At 44.7% G+C, this 25,095-nt stretch overlaps 1 protein-coding gene across 1 annotated transcript in view; it reads left to right on the plus strand.

Annotated features, from left to right (window-relative positions):
- LOC143924555 (multidrug resistance-associated protein 1-like) overlaps window positions 1-25,095 on the plus strand; it is a 435,651-nt gene that overhangs the window by 40,975 nt on the left and 369,581 nt on the right. Inside the window, exons 3-5 of the mRNA XM_077448932.1 lie at window positions 17,807-17,983; window positions 22,383-22,508; window positions 23,700-23,837. Coding sequence (XP_077305058.1) covers window positions 17,807-17,983; window positions 22,383-22,508; window positions 23,700-23,837 — 441 coding nt within the window. The remainder of the gene's footprint in view (window positions 1-17,806; window positions 17,984-22,382; window positions 22,509-23,699; window positions 23,838-25,095) is intronic.

A 25,095-nucleotide genomic window follows, 5' to 3' on the forward strand; every position in this document is an offset into this window, starting at 1 on the left:
TTAAATCACTATCCAGGGGGTTTAGGACTATATATCTTCCCAGCGGAGTGGACCCATAATTGAACCATCCGGGTTTAATCTAAACCTTTTCAGGGGCCATCCTCTGACAGCGCCATCAGTTTCTCTTGCTGCAATATTACCACCCTTGCTTGAATATGATGCCACTCATCCCATTTTTGAATATAAATCCTCTTATATAATTACCCCTGATGAAAGGAATCTAAAACCTGAAACTTGCTGGGTACCTCTAGAATTTATCCTGGATGAAAGTACTACTGGATAAGGGAGTGATAGTTACTCTATATATGTATCATACAATATATTGCAAGATAATGCAATGGATTGTAGATTGTATAATAAATAATAGAATAGATTGTAGCTTGTACAATAAATGTTGATATTTAATACATTTTCAGTGTCTTTGCCAATTTAAAGTCCCAATTTTTTTTGGGGGGGGGGGGGGGGGTACAAACTACCTTTATTAAAAATCTCCATAGGCGACGTTTAAAAAAATCTACAGGTTGCATGTTTTGAGTTACAGGGGAGGTCTAGGGCTAGAAGTATTGCTCTCACTCTACCGATTGCAGTGATACCTCATGTGTGGTTTGAACACCGTTTTCATATGCGGGCGCTGGTCACGTATGTGTTCGCTTCTGCACGCGAGCTCTGCAAGACGGGGCACGTTTAAAATGTATTTATTTATTTATTTATTTTACCTTTTTATTTTTTATTTTTACCCTGTTCTTTTAAAAAAAGAAAATAATGGTGACACTTTTATTCCTATTACAAGGAATGTAAACATCCCTTGTAATAGAAAAAAAGCATGACAGGACCTCTTAAATATGAGACCTGGGCTCAAAAAGTCCACAGAACTCATATTTACACAAAAATGTAAAGCACCGGAGCGCGGAGGGAGGGGGGCCCTTTCCCACCGCCGATAAAAGTGAAGTGCGGCGAATCCGCTGCAGTGACCAATCTTATCTGAAAGCGGACCACCCACTGAAGAAGAGAATACTGGGGTTATGGTAGCTAGCTGCTGCCATAACAATGATATCCCTCTTCAAAGTCCCGCCATATAACGACGGCGGGCGGTCCGTGAGTGGTTAAGGTACAGCACCCCCTACAAACCAAAGCTGCTGCCTGTTCACTTCCTGGATTGACACAGACACACCTCCATCTCTGCCGCTTTCATTGGCCCTCTTATGACTCATCCCCCCTCGCACAAGATGATTTGCATGATGTCATAAGCCTAGGCTTTTTACCAGACAAGAAACAGAAAGTGGGCTGTATAAGGTATTTACTGGCAGAAAAAAAATGTTTTACTATCTAAAGTTAAAACAACAAGGGCAGAATATTTAATAGAGGGAAAGATGAAAAAATGACTGAAGGTCCACTTTAAAGCCTTTTTCTGATACTTGTTGTGTAGTTATTTTTTGCTAGAAAATTACTTAGAACCTCCAAAAATTATATATATTTTTTTCAGCAAAGACCCTAGAGAATAAAATGGCGGTTGTTACAATATTTTATGTCACACTATATTTGCGCAACAGTCTTTATAACGCAATTTTATGTAAAAAATACACTTTAATTCATAAAAAAAAAAAAAACTAATGGAAGCACCTAATAATGTATTATACTATATGGTAATGTAGCACCCTGCACAGCCAGGCATACAAATTTTCAACACGCTCTGTAGACAGGATTCAGTCCTTGCAGCTTTTTTTTTATTATTTATTAGGGGGATTGGACTAGGATGGGAATAGGGTTATTATGGGATTCCCACTTGATCAACAAGGAATTCTTCAGGGATACAGCTATATACATCCGGTATATATACAATTCTCTTCTTTTACCTCCAGCATAATCTTGCTTGTAGTACTACATCTCCCAGGACCAGCTGGAACTGACAAATTGATCCAGACTCAGTCAGATCCAGAGCAAATGTCCTTTACAGGCAGGGACCGTGGTCCTCTTTGGTAGTGTAGCAGAAAAAGAGGTCTTTAGTGCTTAGCTGTCCTATTCCTGTGGCTATTGGCCCCAGTACCACCTCTTCAGGCACTGCCAGCCCATTTGGCTGCAGCTTCTGCTTTACTAGCCCTCCTGGCTACTTCTCCACAGTCCTCCCAAACTGACTCTACATCCATCCCAGACTGCTTGCACCCAATCCCTTCAGGCATGCCTCTCAGTCTTCTGACTGTAACACTCACCTTCTCCCGCTGTCCTCTCCTTGCTTCCATGCCTCCTGGTCAGGATTTCTCTGTATATCATGAAGAGGGGTCACTTCCGCACCCAAGCCCAGGCCTGAGTTCACCCCCCCAGACTAGGGGGCTACACTCAAAGGCCTCCGACAGCCTTACACTCCATATCTGGGCATGGCCATCTATGGGATCTGAGGATACGGATTGCCTGAGCTCCATCTGCACCGCACAAATTCAGGGTCCTTCAAGCCTCCTCAGCTACTTGGGACCCCAGAGCCCATCCGGCAATGGCCAAATACGGCCCTGCCATGGAGGATGCACCGGGTTTCACACCGTCAATACCACCATGCATGCAGCAGTAAAATGGCACCGGCCAGCCTCATGGACAGGGGCACAGCCATCCTCTTGTTCCTTATAGGTGCAACAGATTCTAGGGAAGGGGGAGTCACAACACAGCCCCCCCCCCGCTTCTAGCCCTGAAGACCATTTTCTGTTCTCCCCCCATGAGGACACTGGTCCTGGTTCCCCTAGCACTGTGAATGCAGACATAGGCCCTCCAGAGCCCACCCTGGCACATATTATGGACGCTATTCGGCACAGCTATGCTTCCCTCACCCCAAAAATGGACTCCATTAAAACAGACATGTCCTTCCTGAAACATGATGTACACAATCTCTGTCACAGAGTGACCAATGCTGAACAACGCATAGGAGAGTTGGGGGACGAGGAAAGTCCCTTAAAGGTCTCTGTCAGGGAGCTACATCAAGCTCAGGATTACACTACTGATAAGCTAACATACATGGAGCATCGCTTGAGGTGTAATAATCTGCTTTTCCTGGGGTTCCTGGAGGGTTCAGAGGGCAGGGCCCCTGAGGTCTTCATGGAGTGATGGCTGGCATCTATCTTTGGCAACTCCACCTTCTCTCTATTGTTCGCCATTGAGCGAGCGCATAGAGATCCTCTGCATCCGCTGCCCTCTGGGGCTCCGCCACCTGCCATGCTTATTAAATTGCTACACTTCAGGGACAGGAAGGCGGTTCTCAGGGCTGAATAAGAAAAAGCCCGTATATCCTTTAATGGTACTGGAATCACCATTTTTCGGATTTTTCAGTGGCTACACAAAAATACCTTCCTGGCCATCAAAAGAAGGTTGAGGGATCTCTAATTGCCTTACAGCATGCGCTATCCTGCACAGCTGCGGATCATTTATCAGGGCAAGGGATACTTTTTTACAGATCCAAAGGATGCGGTCCAATGGGAGGACACCCTCAGGCCTCCAGATGCACACTGCCAAAACCGGAGATCTCCTCCTCACTGACTGTAAATATCCTGACAATGAGATCCCTTTTATCGAGGGCTCCAGTATAACATGTGAAGGAAATGGAATAAATATAAAATCAAAATATACCGGGATGTCACCTACTTTAATCACTTTCTCCAAAACGCTGGGATCATAGCCTCTGGCCGCAAACCTTCCAGCCAATGTATTAGCCTGTGTAACATAATTCTTGTATTCAGAACAATTCCTCCGGATCCTCATAATTTGTCCTTTGGGTATATTTTTCAACCACTGTGGGTGGTGACTAGTGATGGACGAACGTTTCGCCCGGCGGTCGTTTCGCGGCGAATTTCCGACATTCGCGGTCCGCACGTTCGAACGCCTTTTTCCGTCGTTCGCCGCGGCGGACTTACGTGTTTAATGTATACAAGAACTTTAACCTTTGGTGACACGTTTATCATGTGATACAGGACAGCCAATTGAGACATGACAGCACATGGACACTTGTACATTCCCCCTAACCTATAAATACACCCGATCCGGTGGCCATTTTACATTCTTTCTTCTGTTACGATAGGGACAGGTTCCTGTGTGGAGTAGGGAGAGATAAACCACTAGCTATTTGGTACACAAAAGTTCTTTTCAGGACTGGTATAGGTGTTAGGTGTTGATAGGTTTGCTGTGCTGCTGATTCTTGCAGCAGCCTGAGTGTCTTTTGTTAGTTTAGAGAAAGGGAAAGGACGGTGTATGCTACAGGGACAGCCAGATTAGTCTTTCATCATCATCATCATCATCATCATCATTAGCTGTTACTATCAAGGTCCACAAAAGAGCTGTTCCAGTAACCACTAATCGTTCTCTTTTTTTGCCAATTTGTATAGGGACAGGAAGGAAGCAGTGTTGTCAGGCAGTGAGGGTAATTTTAAAGACTTGCTGTTATTATTAGTTCCACAAAGGTTCTTTTCAGGACTGGTATCAGTGGTACAGTAATAGGCTTGTACATGTATAATATTCTTTCTTCCAAATATAGAAAGGATATTATACTTGACTGCTGCCCTTCTGCTGCAGTCTGCTAAACATTCACAACTCACTTGTTCCACAAAAGTTCTTATAAGGACTGGTAACTTGGTATAGGGTGCTACGGTACATAGGCTTGAGTGCGGTACAGTCTGCTGTTCTGTAAGGACCGCTATCGGTCCACAATAGATAGGGTTGACGTGCACCACTGCTGACCGCTGCCCTATACTGCAGCAGTCCTTCAGCGGTATAGGGACTGACGTACAGTCTGCTAAACACTAATACACAACCTGCTTGGTCCACAAAAGTTCTTATAAGGACTGGTAACTTGGTATAGGGTGCTACGGTACATAGGCTTGAGTGCGGTACAGTCTGCTGTTCTGTAAGGACCGCTATCGGTCCACAATAGATAGGGTTGACGTGCACCACTGCTGACCGCTCACCTATACTGCAGCAGTCCTTCAGCGGTATAGGGACTGACGTACAGTCTGCTAAACACTAATACACAACCTGCTTGGTCCACAAAAGTTCTTATAAGGACTGGTAACTTGGTATAGGGTGCTACGGTACATAGGCTTGAGTGCGGTACAGTCTGCTGTTCTGTAAGGACCGCTATCGGTCCACAATAGATAGGGTTGACGTGCACCACTGCTGACCGCTCACCTATACTGCAGCAGTCCTTCAGCGGTATAGGGACTGACGTACAGTCTGCTAATCACTAACACACAACCTGCTTGTTCCACAAAAGTTCTTATAAGGACTGGTAACTTGGTATAGGGTGCTACGGTACATAGGCTTGAGTGCGGTACAGTCTGCTGTTCTGTAAGGACCGCTATCGGTCCACAATAGATAGGGTTGACGTGCACCACTGCTGACCGCTGCCCTATACTGCAGCAGTCCTTCAGCGGTATAGGGACTGACGTACAGTCTGCTAAACACTAATACACAACCTGCTTGGTCCACAAAAGTTCTTATAAGGACTGGTAACTTGGTATAGGGTGCTACGGTACATAGGCTTGAGTGCGGTACAGTCTGCTGTTCTGTAAGGACCGCTATCGGTCCACAATAGATAGGGTTGACGTGCACCACTGCTGACCGCTGCCCTATACTGCAGCAGTCCTTCAGCGGTATAGGGACTGACGTACAGTCTGCTAAACACTAATACACAACCTGCTTGGTCCACAAAAGTTCTTATAAGGACTGGTAACTTGGTATAGGGTGCTACGGTACATAGGCTTGAGTGCGGTACAGTCTGCTGTTCTGTAAGGACCGCTATCGGTCCACAATAGATAGGGTTGACGTGCACCACTGCTGACCGCTCACCTATACTGCAGCAGTCCTTCAGCGGTATAGGGACTGACGTACAGTCTGCTAATCACTAACACACAACCTGCTTGTTCCACAAAAGTTCTTATAAGGACTGGTAACTTGGTATAGGGTGCTACGGTACATAGGCTTGAGTGCGGTACAGTCTGCTGTTCTGTAAGGACCGCTATCGGTCCACAATAGATAGGGTTGACGTGCACCACTGCTGACCGCTGCCCTATACTGCAGCAGTCCTTCAGCGGTATAGGGACTGACGTACAGTCTGCTAAACACTAATACACAACCTGCTTGGTCCACAAAAGTTCTTATAAGGACTGGTAACTTGGTATAGGGTGCTACGGTACATAGGCTTGAGTGCGGTACAGTCTGCTGTTCTGTAAGGACCGCTATCGGTCCACAATAGATAGGGTTGACGTGCACCACTGCTGACCGCTGCCCTATACTGCAGCAGTCCTTCAGCGGTATAGGGACTGACGTACAGTCTGCTAAACACTAATACACAACCTGCTTGGTCCACAAAAGTTCTTATAAGGACTGGTAACTTGGTATAGGGTGCTACGGTACATAGGCTTGAGTGCGGTACAGTCTGCTGTTCTGTAAGGACCGCTATCGGTCCACAATAGATAGGGTTGACGTGCACCACTGCTGACCGCTGCCCTATACTGCAGCAGTCCTTCATCGGTATAGGGACTAAGAGTTTTGTCACAGGGTCATTTAAAAAATGACAGGCAGAGGAAGAGGCAGGCCCTTCCGCAGGGGTGGTAGGGGTAGGGCAGGAGCAACAGGCTTGAGCCAAAGTGGGAAGTTGCAGAAGGTGCGTTCAATTACTTTAAAGGATGCACCAGACTTGGTTGAGTGGCTCGCTCAGCCTTACTCTTCTGCACCCTCCTCATCCTCTCGATCTGCACCCTCTTCTTCACTCTCTGCTATGTGCACCCCCAAAGACACTACCACTAACAACACGACCACCACCACCACCACCACATACCTTCCGCTTGAGTCACTGGAATTATTTTCCGATCCATATCAAGAGGACATTTCTGATGCGCAGCCACTCTTGGTATTGGATCAGGAAGAGGAGGTAGCAACAAGCGCTACTCAGCAGTCTGACGCCAGTACCCAGATCAGCCCAAGGAGGAGGTTGGTCCCCGGTGTTGCTGCCTACTCCGAGATCTCTACTTATAGCGGTGGGGAAGGTGACGTTGATGATGACGTGTCTAGTGATGTCACGTGGGTGCCCACAAGAGAGGAAGAGGAGGGGAGTTCAGAGGGAGATATGGACCAGCAGATAGGGAGGAGAAGCAGCAATGACTTACATTGCACAGCAGGGACAAAGCAGACTGCAAATGTATCAGGAGCGAGTCATCGACCATGTACGGTCACATCTGGCGCTCCCAGGACACCGGCACATGGCTCCGCAGTGTGGGCTTTTTTTAACGTGTCCGCTGCTGACAATAGCGTTGCCATCTGCAATCTTTGCAGTCAACGCGTTAGTCGCGGTAAGCCCAATACTCACCTAGGGACGACCGCCTTAAGAAGGCACATGAGCAGCCATCACCGAGCCCAGTGGGAGCAACGGAACACACAAAGCCACACTGCAGGCTCTCACCGTCCAGCCTCGTCTTCTACTTCTCCTTCTCCTCTCTCCTCACAATTGTCCTCCACTCCACCTTCCATCACGCCAAGCTCACATTTTTCTGCAAAAAGGCAGGCTTCCGTGGGCCTAATGTTTGAGCGTAAAAAAATGATGACGCCGGATAACCCTCTTGCCCAACGGTTGGCGGCTGGCTTGTCAGAACTCATAGCCCGCCAACTACTGCCATATAAACTGGTGGACTCGGAGGCCTTTCGCAAATTTGTGGCCATTGGAACACCACAATGGAAGGTCCCAGGAAGGAAGTATTTCTCAGAGAAGGGCATCCCAGAGCTATATGGCCATGTTCAGCGGCAAGTGAATGTATCTCTGGCACACAGTGTCGGTGCCAAGATACATCTGACCACAGACACGTGGTCTAGCAAACACGGGCAGGGAAGGTATATCAGTTTTACTGCCCACTGGGTGAACCTTCTGACGGCCGTCAAGCATGTAACCCGTGGCACCCGTGTAGATTTGGTTTTACCGCCACGGATTGCATGCAGGCCTGACTCTTCTTCTCCTCCTCCTACTCCATCCTCCTCCCTCTCCTCCTCAGCTGCCTCCTCCTTTTCCGCTGCTAGCGTCTCTTCCACTGCACCGCCCAAGCTCCCCAGAACCTATTCCACATGCCAGGTGAGACGTTGCCATGCCGTGCTGCGTCTGTTGTGCCTGGAAGCAAAGAGCCACACTGGCCCGGCACTCCTTTCAGCTTTGCGTTCACAGGCAGATGAGTGGCTAACACCGCTCAATTTGACAGTTGGTAAAGTGGTGTGTGACAACGGTGCCAATCTGCTTAGCGCATTGAAACAGGGCAAAATCACGCACGTGCCGTGCATGGCACACGTCTTAAACTTGGTCGTGCAGCGATTCCTTGTCAAATACCCTGGGGTCCAGGACATCTTGCGTCAGGCAAGGAAAATCTCGGCCCATTTCAGAAGATCTTACACGGCCATGGCTCGCCTTGCTGACATTCAGCGGCGACACCATCTGCCGGTCAGACGTCTTATTTGCGATTGCCCGACGCGATGGAACTCAACCTTCTATATGCTTGATAGGCTGCTCCAGCAGAAACGTGCAGTTAACGTCTACCTGTATGAACTCTGCGAAAGAAACGGTTCTGGGGAGCTGGGTTTTTTTTCACCGCGCCAGTGGCTGCTCATGCGCGACACATGCAGACTTCTGCGGCCATTTGAGGAGATCACCAAACTGGTCAGTCGCAGCCATGGCGCCATCAGTGACATGGTACCTTATGCCTTCTTTCTGGAGCGTGCATTGCGTCGTGTCATTGATCAGGCTGTGGAGGAGCAGGAGCGGGAAGATGAGGAAGTCGCAATGCTGGATGAATTCCCAGGGGGGGCTACTCTATCTGAGACAAGTCAACAACAGGAGTCTGATGAGGAGTCAGAGGAGGATGGTGCCGGGGCGGATGAGCAGGAGCAAGAAGAGCATGCTTTAAACCTTTCTGGGATCCCTGTTGTGCGAGGATGGGGAGAGGAGAATGAAGAGGACGACATTATCCTGGATGATGAGCAGGAGCCAGGCCACCACACCGCTTCCACTTTAGTGCAAATGGGGGCCTTCATGCTCCAGTGTTTTAATAGGGACCCCCGTATAAAAAGCATGAGGGTCAAGGACCAGTACTGGGTGGCAACGTACTTAGACCCCCGGTACAAACACAAAATGGCGGAAATGTTACCGCCGTCGCAGAGGGCTGTCAGAATGCAGCACTTCCAGGCCTTGCTTCGAGAAATGCTGCATTCTGCTTTTGCGTGCGCTGGCAGAGGAGCAATTCCCACTCCCAGAGAAGGATTTGCGGGTACCAATCCAACAGCGCCTGCAAGAAGAGGCCGGTTTGAAGATGTGTTGGTGACTTCGGATATGAGGTCATTCTTTCAGCCGACCCATCGACAGGTGTCATCCGGATCCAGCATCAGGGAACGCCTAGACCGTCAGGTGTCCGACTACATTGGGTTAACGGCCGATGTGGACGCTCTGAGGAGTGATGAACCCCTAGACTACTGGGTGGGCAGGCTTGACCTCTGGCCAGAGCTTGCCCAATTTGCAATCGAACTGTTGGCTTGCCCCTCATCCAGTGTCCTGTCCGAAAGGACGTTCAGCGCAGCAGGGGGGATTGTGACCGATAAGCGTACTCGCCTAGCTCACCACAGTGTTAACTACCTCACATTTCTAAAAATGAATGAGGCATGGATCTCGGAGGAATTCAACACATGTGACCAGTAGACCATGTATATGTCTATAAACTATTTTTTTAATCAAGCACACAGACCTTCTTAATTCATTTGGCTCACTTCCTTGACCCAAAAAAGCACACCGTACTATATGCCCCTACCCTCCTCTTTGAAGAGGTTGAGCGGTGTCATATTTCTACTGGGGCTGCTTATGATATCCCTGTGCTGTGCTGACTTCCTCCTGGGGGTTCTTATTATGAAGGGATCACACTATCCCTGTGCTGTGCTGACTTCCTCCTGGGGGTTCTTATTATGAGGGGATCACACCATCCCTGTGCTGTGCTGACTTCCTCCTGGGGCTGCTTACGGTGCTGCTGTCAGTGCTGTATGTCACGGTGCTGCTGTCAGCGCTGTATGTCACGGTGCTGCTGTCAGCGCTGTATGTCACGGTGCTGCTGTCAGCGCTGTATGTCACGGTGCTGCTGTCAGCGCTGTATGTCACGGTGCTGCTGTCAGCGCTGTATGTCACGGTGCTGCTGTCAGCGCTGTATGTCACGGTGCTGCTGTCAGCGCTGTATGTCACGGTGCTGCTGTCAGCGCTGTATGTCACGGTGCTGCTGTCAGCGCTGTATGTCACGGTGCTGCTGTCAGTGCTCTGTATTACGGTGCTGCTGTCAGATGCCTCTATCACGGTGCATGTGTCATTCCGGTATGTCACGCTGCTGGTGATCATCTCCTGCACCCTCTTCTTTGCCTACCCTGGTCCCTGACCTTCCCTCTCCTCCATTGCCTTCATTAGCTCCATAGTCCTGAATTGTTAGAACAATTTCCCAAATAAAATAAAAATGCTTGTAGTTATCGATCCCAAATTCACCTCATACATGTATTATGTCATTGTCCAGATGGTGGGACTACGTTTTACCCCCTAATAATTACCACGTGGCCGCAAATTCGACATGAAGGTTTGCAAAGTTCGCCTCCCATTGAAGTCAATGGGGCCCGCGGCGAACGTTCGGTTTCGCGAACGTTTGGGTCCGTTCGCATTTCGCTTTCGCGAAACGTCCCGTCGGAAGTTCGTCCATCACTAGTGGTGACCACTTGATATAGGCAAATAACTGTTCCTGTCTGTTTTCTTGAAATAAACCTTTGTTTCCAGGTTATCATTTTTTCTATAAATGTTTACATCAAGACAATTGATCTACTCTTCATGCCATTCAGAGGTTAACCTACTATTATGGTCATTAGTGTTTAATCCCTGTATGAATTCTTCCAAGTCCTTCACAGTACCGGCCCAAATGAAGAAGAGATCGTCAATGAAGCATTTGTAGAAGATAAGCTCAGATGGTTGTTTACTGAATATGACCTTGTCTTCCCACTCAGCCATAAATAAGTTGGCTATGCTGGGTGCAAATTTTGCACCCATCGCTACTCCTCTTTGCTGTGAATAGAAGGTGCCATTGTACCAAAACTAATTATGGTTTAGACAGAAGTCCAATACATTTCTAAGAAATACTTTTTGGTGATGTGGAAGATCATCTCTCTGGCTCAGGGCCCAGTTTAATGCCAGTAGGGCATCATCATGCTGGATTATTTAATATAGTGATGAAACATTAACAGTAACCAGAAGAACTTGTTCTTTACCCTTTAGATCAACATCTTGTAAGTAATTTAAAAAGCTCTTAGTATTCCGTAAATAAGACAGAGTGTTCCCCATGCTTTTTTGCAGGAATTTATCTAAATATTGGCCAAGTCTAGAGGAAACGGAATCAATACTATTAACTATTGGTCTTGCTGTTGGATTTATTGGATCCTTGTGGATCTTGGGTAAAGTATACAATGTTGGTACCTGGCTGCTAGAAGGTAGCAAGCATTTCTTCTCTTTTATTCGTTAAAACCCCCGTTTTGGATACCATATCAATCGACCTTTCCAATTGGTCTCTATATGGTTGAGTGGGGTCCTTCTCCAGTCTTTTGAAGGTTATTTTAACTGATAACATGTCTGTAATCTGACCATGGTAAAAGTCCTTGGAGAGTATCGACACTCCTCCTCCTTTATCCCCTGGTCGTATTATAATTTTTTTGCAATTTTTCCACCATTTCAATACCCTCATTTATATGTCTTATATTAATCTCCTCTTTCGGTTTAAGAGCTTCTAAATCCTGTAGAACCAGACCCTTGAAAACCTCTATTTGATGGTTCGGATTATTCAGAGGGTTAAATAGAGATTTGTTTTTCAGACCGCTATTCACCACTCTATTTTCATAACTCACTGGGGTAGCGATTCGAGGATTACTTCCAAGAAAGTGTTTTTTTTTTTTTATGTTTAGCTTCCTTATGTATTTATGAAGGTCAATGAAGATATTACATTTATTAGGCTTTTTCATACCACATTTTAGACCCAAATTTAAGATTTTCAATTCTTTGAGTTAATTTGGTTTGTGTCAGATTAAAGATGTTGCCTAATCTGATTTTCTTCTTCTTTTGTTGGGTCTTGAAGCCTGCCCTGCAGCCACGGTATTTTCCCCCACTCTGATGTTGATGCTGTTTTTACTCTTTTTCCCTTCGTTGCAGTTGATCTCTCCAGCGATAGTCCCCATTCATGTGCTGAATTTGAGATTGGTGGTAATTTGGAGGCTTTCCCCTGCGTGGTGGGAAACCCCGACCCCTCCGTTGACCTCTCCTCCCTCTCCCTAAAAAAGGATAAGATTCATATCCATCCTGTTTCTGCAATGGTTGAAAACGATTATATACAGGAACATTATATGGTTCCAAATGAGGCTGACCCCTTTGATACATTTGATTATCTCTCCCTCTTATGTGCCTCAGGATTGCGTTCCACCCGCTGAACAACCAGGAAGCTCTGATTCTTTCCAATGACCGGAACCATCAAAAGGCACAGTGCACTTTATTTTACGCTTCTAATTTTAATTATTTGGTATGCTTAACTTGTACTGGGGGGGGGGGGGGGGGTTCAAGTTAATAAATGTGTGAAACAGGACTATACTATGTGGTTATCCATTTCCTTCACACGTTTATACTGGAGCCCTCGATAAATGACAGTGGCATCTAGTGGATGGTCAAAGTGGAGCAGTGGAGAAGCTTGTTATACCTAAAGGCATCATTTTGCTGGTTTTCTGGTGAGTTTATCCCCATAGGGGAGTTTTGCTGCACGTGGTGAAGTTTTGGTGTAAGCTTTATACAGATCACAGCAAAGACCTTTATATATATCTCCCCTACTACTGTATTTTTTCTCATTTATTGACTTTATATGAGAACCTGTTTTGGCACTTTGATGTAGACAGAAAGTGCTGCTACAATATTTTAAAAAAGGATGTTTATTTGGAACTTTTTAATATGGTCTTTACATGTTTATTTAATTTGAAGTGGCTGCTTGAAGGTATATCATTACCATAATATTTATAACCATAGGGGATTGGTCCAAGTGTTGCGGAGTGGTGTTCAATAGGGTGCATTAAGAACATCTCTTTTTTTAATGAGTTTCTCTACTTCTCGATTGGAACCCTCCACTTGGTTGTTGTTAACAGTGGGGAAAAAGTCTCTTCCAGTTCTCTTTCTACTACTTCTCTCCAAGAGGCTGGTGAGACTTTCTAACACCTTGATATAGCTATATATCACCTTGACATCATTCATCCTTTGGGGCAATCCATATCTACAAGAATTTTTCCGTAGAACGGATGGAGAATTTTGGTTTAAACGGGGGTGCAAATAGTCTCACACCTATTTTTAGACAACATGTTTAGATCCTTCGCAGAATTTCATAGACTTATGTCTCCCTCACAGCCTATTTCCGATATCTGCAGATACGTTACATTGCTGCGACACAGTTTGGTCTTCCTGACATAGATATCCAACCTTCCCCACTCCAGCGCTTATTGACTTCTCACACCAAACTCTTTCTACATACTACAAATCTCTTCTCCACTCCACGACCAATAGATTTTACATCACTGAAAGCTAATGGAGCTGACAGAGGATATCTGGCAAGAAGTGCTTCCTCTCCATGTCCCTTCTCTCATCTCTTCTCAAGACAAAGTGATCCAAACCAAATTATTGTACGGGTCCTACTTCACACCTTGTTTACTTTATAGACTACATAGACTACCCTCTGTAATATGTTCTCGATGTAGCATGGCTGATTGAACGTTTTTTCATTTAATGTGGGAGTGTCCACCGATTACAAAGTTCTGGATGGAGGTCACACAGTCAAGATAGGGAGCACGTCCACACATATGTCCCCATAGCAACAGCTTGCTATGGAGACACACACAAAAACACACAAAAAGGAGGAGTGGAGAGCAGTGGCAGGAGACCCTAGAAGAGGAGATAAGGGGCCGCTCTGTGCTATACCATCAGGGCCAGTGCACTAGGCAAACTAGGCAGCCGCCTAGGGCACATTGCTGCCTAGGGCGCCCGGCCACTGGTGTTCCTACTCTCTTCTCTGTGCAGCAAACAAGCAGCCGTTGCTCCATTCACACATAGTGTCAGAGGCGCAGCAGTGGTGGACCACTATGTCGGTGTCCCAACTCCCGAATGAATGGAAGCAAGCAAAAATTCATTGATGGGCACTGGTAGGCTGTAGTGATGGGCGTTGGTAGGCCTCATTTGATGGGTGCTGGTAAGGCTGCATTTGATGGGCACTTCATTAATCACTTGCCGACCGCCGCACGACGATGTACGTCGACAGAATGGCACGGGCAGGCATATGGGCGTACCTGTACGTCCCTGCCTTCCCACGGGTGGGGGGCCCAATCGGGCCCCCCCCCGGTGCCAGCGGCGGTCGGTATCCGTGCAGGAGCGATCCGGGATGAGGGGGCGGCCATTCATTCATGGCCACCCCCTCGCGATCGCTCCTGACGAATGGGAGTGAAGCATTGCATCACTTCCTCTCCTGTAATGTAAACACAGGAGAGGAAGTGATGTAATCTCTCCTCCGTGTCGGTATTTTTCGTTCCGGCACCGAGGAGAGAGGATCGGTGAGTTGCACCAACACGACACTTCACAGTAGAACATGCCAGGCACACTCACACCCCCCCTTTACCCCCCGATCACCCCCCAATTACCCCTGCCCCCCCCAGTCACAGTGACACCAATTGCATTTTTTTTTTTTGCATTGGTGTCATTTGTGACTGTAATAACTGTTAGGGCAGTTAGGGTTAGCCCCCTTTAGTTCTAATGTACCCCCCTAACCCCCCCAATAAAGGTTTAACCCTGTGATCACCCCCCGTCGCCAGTGTCACTAAGGCTGGGTTCACATTGCAGCGGTTTATGAGAACGGATGTGATTCGCACCGCAGTGCAAATCACATCCGATCTCTGTGCGATTCGAGTTCAGCCATTCGCCGCACCCGCCGCACCCGCCGCAAATTCGCACGGGACCCTTTTTTTGGTCCGCAGCAGAATCGGATCGCATGGGTGTTCACACCATGCGATCCGAGTTTGCAGATCGCACTGCGATATGCGAACTGATCTGGGGGTGTCATTAACATTTCACTGACACTCCCAGCAGTTCGCATAGGGCAGTGTGAACTGCCGCCGGGAGGCATGCGATGCGGGAACCCGCCGCGGATTCGTGGCGTTCCCGCATCGCTCCAGTGTGAACCCAGCCTAATAAGCGATCGTTTTTCTGATCGCTGTATTAGTGTCACAGGTGACGCTAGTTAGGCAGGTAGGTATTTAGGTTCGCCGCAGCTTTTTATAGCGCCAGGGACCCCCATATACTACCGCATAAAGCCCCTGATTGCCCCCTAGTTAACCCTTTCACCAGTGATCACCATATAACTGTTACAGGTGACGCTGGTTGGTTAGTTATTTTTTTATAGTTTCAGGGCACCCGCCATTTATTACCTAGTCTCACTAGTGTACCCCTAAATTTAGGGGTGTCTACTTTCCAAAATGGGGTCATTTGGGGGGGGGGGGTTTGTGCCATCTTGGCATTTTATGGCCTTCAAAACTGTAACGCCCTTAGAAAGCCTGAAGGCGGTGCTTGGTTTTCGGGGCCCCGTACGCGGCTAGGCTCCCAAAAAGTCCCACATATGTGGTATCCCCGTACTCAGGAGAAGCAGCAGAATTTATTTTGGGGTGTCATTTCACATATGCCCATAGCATGTGTGAGCAATATATCATTTAGTGACAACTTTTTGTCATTATTCAATCGCTTGAGGCAAAAAAATAAAATATTCAATGGGCTCAACATGCCACTTATCAATTTCCTTAGGGGGTCTACTTTCCAAAATGGGGTCATTTGGGGGAGTTTGTACTGCCCTGCCATTTTAGCACCTCAAGAAATGAGATAGGCAGTCGTAAACTAAAAGCTGCGTAAATTCCAGAAAACGTACCTTAGTTTGTAGATGTGACAACTTTTGCGCAAACCAATAAATATACAGTTATTGACTTTTTTTTTACCAAAGACATGTGGCTGAATACATTTTGGCCTAAATGTATGACTAAAATTGAGTTTATTGGATTTTTCTAATAACAAAATTAGAAAATATGATTTTTTTTCAAAATTTGCGGTCTTTTTACGTTTATATCGCAAAAACTAAAAATCGCAGAGGCAATCAAATACCATCAAAAGAAAGCTCTATTTGTGGGAAGAAAAGGACGCAAATTTTGTTTGGGTACAACATTGCATGACCGCGCAATTACCAGTTAAAGCAGCGCAGTGCCAAATTGTAAAAAGACCTCTGGTCATTGACCAGCAAAATGGTCCGGTCTGAATGTGGTTAAAAAGGTGGGGTATACATGGGCAGGGAAAAGGGGTTGGGGTAAGGGGTGTAGCCAGGGGGTCGGCGAAATGAGTTTTCGCCTAGGGTGTCATAAATCCTTGCACCAGCCCTGTATACCATTACACAGAGCAGGTAAGTAGTGTACAACATGTTTATTATTTTGATTCAAATAAAATGTTGCCTTCACAATCACTTTTTATTAGCCCTTATGACAAGTAAGATGCTTTGCATATAAAATATTTCTGTTGAGAGCTTAGTAGCTTGTCTACACTTACACAGCAATGTCAGCTCCATTTGTTATAACCGTACAGGTTCACCCCAGCTTCATCTGTCTAAACTTCTCAATCAAAAAAACAAATCAATTATCTACAAGCTTTACATTTTTATAGTGCTGAAAATAGAGATTACTCAGTTAGTATAAGGAACTACAATTATTTAGAATTGTGAGAATTATGGTGTCCCTTTTATTTTGGATTGCTTTTATTTCTGGGACTCAGCTTCTAGGACTGTATTTAAATTGTGTTTTTATATATATATATATATATATATATATATATATATATATATATATATATATATATATATATATATATATTTATTTATTTTTTCCATTTTACGGTTTTATTTAGCTTTCAAACATGAGTAGTTGATAAATCTCACATGCAACATTTTTTTGAAAATTATTATAGGGAGTATTGTTTCATTATTATGATTTTTGAGCTGACAACACATGGGCAATTTTTTTTCTCAGAGATATATCCCTGCTGCAAATCACCAATGTCAGCAATTAACAGCAACTTGTAGCTAGCGATTTAATCACTAGAGTTGCTTCTAATTTGCCACAGCATTGAATTGTGCTCAGCTACAAATCACTCTCCTTCAGCAATTTGTAGCTAAGCATAGCGATTGCTGCAACATATTTATTTCTTATAAAAGCATTAAGAGCGATCATCACTGGCCATTTTGCACCTGAGCTGAAGCACTGATGAATCACAATTAATGAGTGAGGCTGGATTTGTAGTCCGGAGCCTTTCTGTTCACTGGTTCAGGTGCAAATTTTTATCTGAATTCAAACCTAGACCGGACCCAAAAACACACAGGAATCTTTTCAAAACCACACCGTGGCTGCCCTGCACATGAGTGAACTAGCTCCATTAAAAGCTGGTCACAGTCGCATGTGAATTGGATGCGGTTAAAAGTGCATGCAATTTGCATATATGTGAACCCAGCCTGACCGTAGTAAGAAACGTTAAAAATTTCACTGATAGTGATTCTATGAAAAATCATTATGATTTTCTCAGCGACAATTTGCTGTAACAAAATGGAGGGTAATCACTGCGAGAAAATTGCCTGTGTGTCATCAACCTTATCATGTAATGATTTTTGATTCTTACAGCTTTGTTTTATTTTTACAGGATGTAAACCAGACGTGGAACACCAATAATCCAGACTTTTCCTGGTGTTTTCATAAAACAGTTTTGTACTGGATACCTTGTTTTTATCTATTTATCTCTTCTCCATTCTACGTTTTCTACCTCATACGTCATGACCGAGGTTACATAAGGATGTCACTGCTCTGTAAAGCAAAGACTGTAGGTATTCTTCAATTACATTCTCCTGAGCTTCTTGAACTGTAATAAAGTCAGTGTCTCTCTTTTCAGCATCACTTTCCAAATATAAACTGAACCGTGTGTTTATGTATGAAACACTCTACTTTTATAGATCTATTACCTAGAGGCCTTTCAACTTTGCTTTACACTAATTTGACTTTATAGGCACAGAGTTTCACTGGAAAATATACTTATTCAGCAAACTGAGAAATCTAGAGCGTCACATGCATGTGACTTTATAGTTGCTTACACCATTTGATTAGTCAGTGCATCTTCAAATTTGATTAGGTTACATTTTATTAAAAGTAAAACAGTTACCGATCTGTCGCTGTGCTTTTTCTTCCTTTGGCATACATAATAAGTAAAAGTTAACACATTATTGCACGTTGTTGGAACCAGCCAGGGTATGCAATGTCACGGAACTTATACTTTCAGTTGACTGCAACAAAATACACATCTGGTGTTTAGAGGGACACCTTTTTCAAAATATTTAGTCAGAGAACCCATCATTAATATTCACAAAAAGAGACCAGTAAGGCCCCTTTCACATGGGACGGATCCATAATGATCCGCCCGTGATGATCCGTTTGCTCAGCAGGGATCGCTCCGTTTATCTCCGCTGAGCTGGCGGATGACAGGGCGGTCCCTGTCAGATCTCCGCTCTCCTCTATGGGGGATCCGATGAACACGGACCATCTGTCAGTGTTCATCCGATCCGCTCTGCAGACGGATAGAAAAATAGGATTTTCCTCCGTCTGCAGAATCGGACCATTGCGGAGACGGACGATATAGAGTGTCTGCGGATGTTCATCCGCAGACACCTGCTATCCCATAGGGATGCATGTATGTCCGTATTTCATCCGCAAATGGATGGATGAAATACGGACATAGAGTCCGCATGTGTGAAAGGGGCCTAATACTTTTTATATCCTATCTTCATTGTGCTAGCGTTAAAGGTTAGACAATTTTGTAGATGCTGAGTTGGCACAGTGTGTTCTAAAGCAATGTTTCTCAACTCCAGTCCTCAAGTAACTCCAATAGGTCATATTTTAAGGCTTTCCATTATTTTTCACTTTGATCAGTTCCACAGCTGTTTCATCTGAGGGAAATCCTGAAAACATGATCTGTTGAAGGTTCTTGAGGACTGCAGTTGAGAAACATTGTTCTAAAGCAGTGGTTCTCAACCTTAGTTCTCAAGAAGTACCCCCAACAGGCCATGTTTTGGGAATTTCTCTTAGATAAAATAGCTGTCCAAAATACCAGGCCATTGACTCTGATTTAAAGCCCATGTGCAAGATAAAGGAAAACCTGTAAACATGGCCTGTTGGGGGGTACTTGAGGACTGAGGTTGAGAACCACTGTTCTAAAGGATCAGTTCATCAAAACTGCTGCCTACTTCTGTCGTAGATGCCGGAGGTTTAAACCACCTACAGATTATTTACATGTCCCAGGGACATTAACAGTATGATCCTGTGTCTGCACAGCAGCTGTTGCCATTATGATGGGTTCCCACTCCACCTTGTTGGACCTTGTGATTATTTTATATTACTGAGAATGCAACATTAGGTGCTGGAACTCACAAAGGTGGGCAGAAACACCCAAAACTACCAGGTGAACAGAGACTGGGTAAGGAATCATGACCTCATTGTTAGATATACAGGAAGATGGGCTGTCTCTGTCAACCAGGCCTATCTATAGATAAACTATCATTTTTGGTGGACTGACTGTTCAGATACTATTATTTTATAAAAAGTAAATTATTTTTAATGTTTCATACAGACCAAAAGGTTAAACTGGGGCTGAAAGAGGGACATAAGGGTTTGACTAGAATAGAGGGATAAATACACATATCAGTAGGTGGCTTCCTGGCTCCTAAGTAGTAGAACATATATCCTTTTAAGTTCAAATAAAGGTAGGCCTTGATCTAATCTATAATGTACTGCAGTTTTTTTTCTTCCTGCAGCCTGATGACTCCCTGGCTATAATTGCCTGTCACAGCTGTGTAAAATAAATCAAACCGTTGATTTACTAGAAACTGTCAAGGACAAAGCTTATTCTTCCTACCACTAAATCCATTTACCTTCAAGCAATAAAACAAAATATGTATGTTTGCCTTTATTTGTGTTCATAAAACAGAGTTCCATGTGTCTAAAATCCATGCAGGGCAATGAACTGGTAAACATGTCTGTTATTAGAAGGATCGGGCTGTGAATAGGAGCCAACCTGCAGCTCTCTGCTTGGGCACTCTCCTGGGTTTAGTGCAAATATAAAAGCAATCTTTACATGAAGCTATCTCTCAGCGGTATGCATCCCACAGGGTTTGGCAGTGATTTGAACACATTTTCTGCTGTATGGTTTAGGAAACAGAATAATAGAAGATGCATAATGCCAATAACACTATACATGATTCTGCTTCTATATTTTCTGTCTAGTTGGATTTGTACTGTTCTTACTGATGACTTTGTTAATAATACTTAACAAAACAAACATGCATCATCATACATACAACTGGGAGAATTAATGGTGGAGAAAGATCTGGGGGTTTTGGTAGATCATAAGCTCAATAATAACATGCAATGCCAAGCTGCGGTTTCCAAAGCGTGCAAAGTCCTTTCTTGTATTAAGAGAGTGAGATATCATTTTGCCCCTGTACAAATCATTAGTAAGACCTCATCTGGAATATGCAGTTCAGCTTTGGGCACCAGTTCTCAAAAAGGATATCGGGGAACTGGAGAAACTGGAACTGGAGAAAGAGAGGTATGTATGAGCTCAGCTATGAGGAAAGATTAGAAGAACTGAATCTATTCCCTCTTGAGAAGAGGAGATTGAGGGGGATATAATCAACATCTACAAATACATAATTGATCCATAGCGTGAACTTGGTGTTGAGTTATTCACTTTAAGGTCATCACAGAGGACACGCGGCACTCTTTATGTCTAGAGGAAAAAAGATATAATCTCCAAATACGGAAAGGTTTCTTCACAGTAAGATCTGTGAAAATGGGAAATAGACTCCCTTCAGAGGTGGTTCTGGCAAGCTCAGTTGATTGCTTTAACCACTTCCCACCCAGCCAATGCACATATACGGCCGGGTGGGAGCCGTCTACTCCTGATAGGACATTCAGGAACGTCCATCAGAAGGAGCGGGATCGCGCACGTGCGTGCCCGCGCAACGGCGCGATCCCGATGCGCCCGTGTCACCCGGACACGGCGCATCTCAGATCGGCAGGAGGGCTCTGTGATTGGCCCTCCTGATCACATGACGGCCGTGTCCAATCACGGCCGTCATGTGATGTAAACAAACAGCCGGTTGCTAGGCAATCGGCTCCTCCTCTCCTCACACAGAAGTCATCGCTGAGGAAAGGAGAGCAGATCGCTGCAGCCGGCTGATGATCAGTGAGTATGAGCTGTTTTTTACAGCTTTTTACTCACTGATCACCAGTCTAGTGTACACACAAATCACCACACAGTAAACACACCACACAGTATAAACACAATGTCCCCACACATGTCCCCAAAACATACATGTCCCCAAATAATAAAAACACATGTCCCTAATAATAAAAACATGTCCCCCACATATGTCCCACTAAAATCACATGTCCCAATGATTATCTGCACACATATGTACGTGATCACCTGCACACATATGTACATGATCATTTGCGTACATATGTCCGTGATCACACAAACCAATTATTATACACTTAACGGAATTTTTTTTACCAAAAACATGTAGCAGAATACATTTTGGCTTAAATTTATGACAAAATTAGATTTTATTGGATTTCTTTTAAAATAGAAAAAAGAAAATATATATTTTTTTTCCAAATTTCCGCTTTTTTGCGCTTATATCGCAAAAAATAAAAAACTGAGTCGTGAATAAATAACACCAAAATAAAGCTCTATTTGTGCGAACAAAATGATAAAAATTTCATTTGGGTACAGTGTAGCATGACTGCGCAATTGTCACTGAAAGCGCTAGAGCGATGAAAGCTTAAAATTGGGCTGGGAAGGAAGGGGCGAAAGTGCCCTGTATTGAAGTGGTTAAAAAAGGCCTGGATTATTTCCTAAATGTACACAATATAACTGGGTACTAACATTCATAGGTAAAGTTGGTCCAGGGAAAATCTGTTTGCCTCTTGGAAGATCAGGAAGGAATTTTTTTCCCCTGCTGTAGCAAATTGGAGCATGCTTTGCTGGAGTTTTTTTTGCCTTCCTCTGGATCAACTGTGGGTGTAGGCTTGTCTATATGGGATTGTATTTTTTTTTTTTTTTCGTTGAACTTGATGGATTTACGTATGTCTTTTTTTCAACCTGACTATGTAACGACTTAAAGCCTGACTTTTTATGCTAATATTTCTTGTTTATTTTCTTTTAGTGTCTTGCTGCGTTACTGGCATTAATCTGTTATACAGACCTTTTCTACACTGTGTGGAACATGACACATAATTTTCCAGAACCACCAGTGCTCCTTATCAGTCCACTAATTGTTGGAGCCACAATGGTAATACAAAGCACACTATGAATTCTTTGTTTTCTTTATACTTGTTATGTTTGTAAGGATTAGTCCTGTTTCACATTGATGCAATTTTGCATGCGATTTGACATGTCAAATTGCATGCCAAATTGGCGGCTATTACCCATAATGGAACCGTCCGAATCAGTGCAATGCCGACTTTGTGGCGCCGTACCGATTCCCAAAAGTAGTTTCTGTACTACTTTTGATGATTTCATGTGCGATTTCAATAGACATCTGTATAAAAAACCGCAGAGACAGATGTCTCTGAAATCATCAGACTGACATGCTGGAATGAAATCCGCATGATTTCAATCCCGCAGCAGTGTGAACCTGGGCTTAGGGTTGTAAAGTTGTCTGATGGTCGTTCTGTAAGTATTGTGCACCCCCCTATCTTTTCTAGGAGTAATTACCCCTCCCTCTTTGCTCATTTTTGGGGCATAACCCTGATTAGTCAATCTTTCATCAGTTTGTAACCAAGGCTTCCATAAACTGAACCTGTAAGAATATAAATATTGTGCTACTGTTGCTGAATTATAAGCATCCTAATTCTGGCTTCATTCACTGGTGCATTACTAAGCTGAAAAAAAAGCTTGCAACTGGAGACATCTGAAAACCCAAACACCATCCTACAAATTTTTCTTCCAGTTAGTGACTCACTATATACTTTGGCTTGGACCAAAATGATAGTCTTGAACCTGAAACTTTGACGCAACCCTGCACTACAGATTTTAGCACAACACTATTGCACATGTGTACACTGCACTGTGTGGTTAACATTGGAAAATTCATGAAAGGCCCTGAAGGGAGGTTAAGAGGCTTTAAAAACACTGCTCAAATGCAGTTTAAATATAGGTTATTGCATATGTGAACAAGCACTAAGACCAACACTTTCTAGGATGGTCAATCTTCTGGGTATCTTGTAGCGCTCTGTAGTTCTACTGCTCATTTCCACATTAATACTATATTCTGTATTGCATGGTGGTCAGCAGCAGTGGTGGTGCGAGCTGCAGTGGATCGGCATACCCAAAAGTGTTGGTCTTCTGGCAGATGATTTTATAGCATTGGATCTGTGTTCATAAATGTATAATTGAAAAACTTTATGAAGTACTCTTGATGATAGCATGCATTCCTGGATTAGCAAAGTGTATTCTTATTTTTTTCTTTTTGCAATAACAGCTTCTTGCTGCAAGTCTTATTCAGTATGAGAGGATGAAAGGCGTGCAGTCATCAGCTCTCCTGTTGGTGTTCTGGATCTTGATTCTAATATGTTCCGTATTCCAACTTCGAACTAAGATCACAAATGCTATTTCCCAGGTAAATGAGACATTAGTCATTTGAATTCAACAGAAGAACTTTCGAGTATTTAGAGGAAGTATTTATAATTGAAATAAAGTGGTTCTTTTCTTTTTTACCATAATGCATTCTATGGACACACAAAGCAGCGCCCCTATAGCAAGCTGCTTACACTCGGTAGGAGAAAGGGGCCAGGAGCGCCGGCGGGAGACCTGAGAAGAGGAGGTTCTGGGTTATAACATATTTCACATCACTTTAAACCAGGAATCTTCAAACTACGGCTCTCCAGCTGTTGCGGAGCTACACATCCCATGCGGAATTGTAAAACTCTTATGCCACGTACACACGATTATGGACTATGGACCGGAGTCCGCCGGACAATCCACCTGTGTGTGGGCTCTGGTGGACTTTTTGTTCCCAAAAGCCCAGCGGACTTAGAAAAAGAAGTTTTGACTCAAAATTGTCCGCCGGACTCGGCAGACAATCCGCCCGTCTGTGTGCTAGTCCGGCGGATTTTTGAAATGAACGGACTTGCCCACACACGGAGAAAAGTCCTTTCATTTTGAATGTGACTTCAGGTAGACGGAACTAGCGAAGGAAGTCAATGTCGCCGCCTTCATCGACGAGATTGACACCTCGCTAGCCCGTCACCTGGTATGGACTTAAAGGGAATGCCCAAAAAAAATATAGCAGACCCAAAAATATAGCAGACCCATATCCGAGCACGCAGTCCGGCCGGTCAGGAGAGGGGGTGGGGACAAGCGAGCACCTGAAGCCCCCCACCCCAAAGCACCTTGTCCCCATGTTGATGAGGACAAGAGCCTCTTCCCGATAACCCTGGCTGTTAGTGAATGAGTGACTTGTATAGCGCTACTAATGTGAACTGAATCACCTCAGGGAGCTTTCTTGCCACCAGAGTCCATCTGTGGCTTTTTGCGTGGTCCTTTACCCTGTAAGGTCCTGACACACTTACGAACACATACAACATTGACATACACATACACATATTAAGGCCAATTTTTTTTTTTTTTTGACGAGGTCTAATTAACCTACCAGCATGTCTTTGGAGTGTGGGAGGAAACTGAAGTACCCAGAGGAAACCCACGCAGGCACAGGGAGAACATGCAAACTCCAGACAGATGGTGTCGTGGTCCGGATTTGAACCAGTGACCCTATTGCTGCTAGGTGAAAATGCTAACCACTACACCACTGTGTCTGTGGGTGGGGGGCTTATCGGAATCCGTGAGCCCCCTTTAATAAGGGGGTCCCCAGATACCGG

This window comes from Lithobates pipiens, unplaced genomic scaffold, assembly GCF_037356315.1.
Source record: "Lithobates pipiens isolate NorthernLeopardFrog02 unplaced genomic scaffold, aLitPip1_a1.2 Scaffold_22, whole genome shotgun sequence".
In the NCBI taxonomy this organism is placed as follows: Eukaryota; Metazoa; Chordata; class Amphibia; order Anura; family Ranidae; genus Lithobates; species Lithobates pipiens.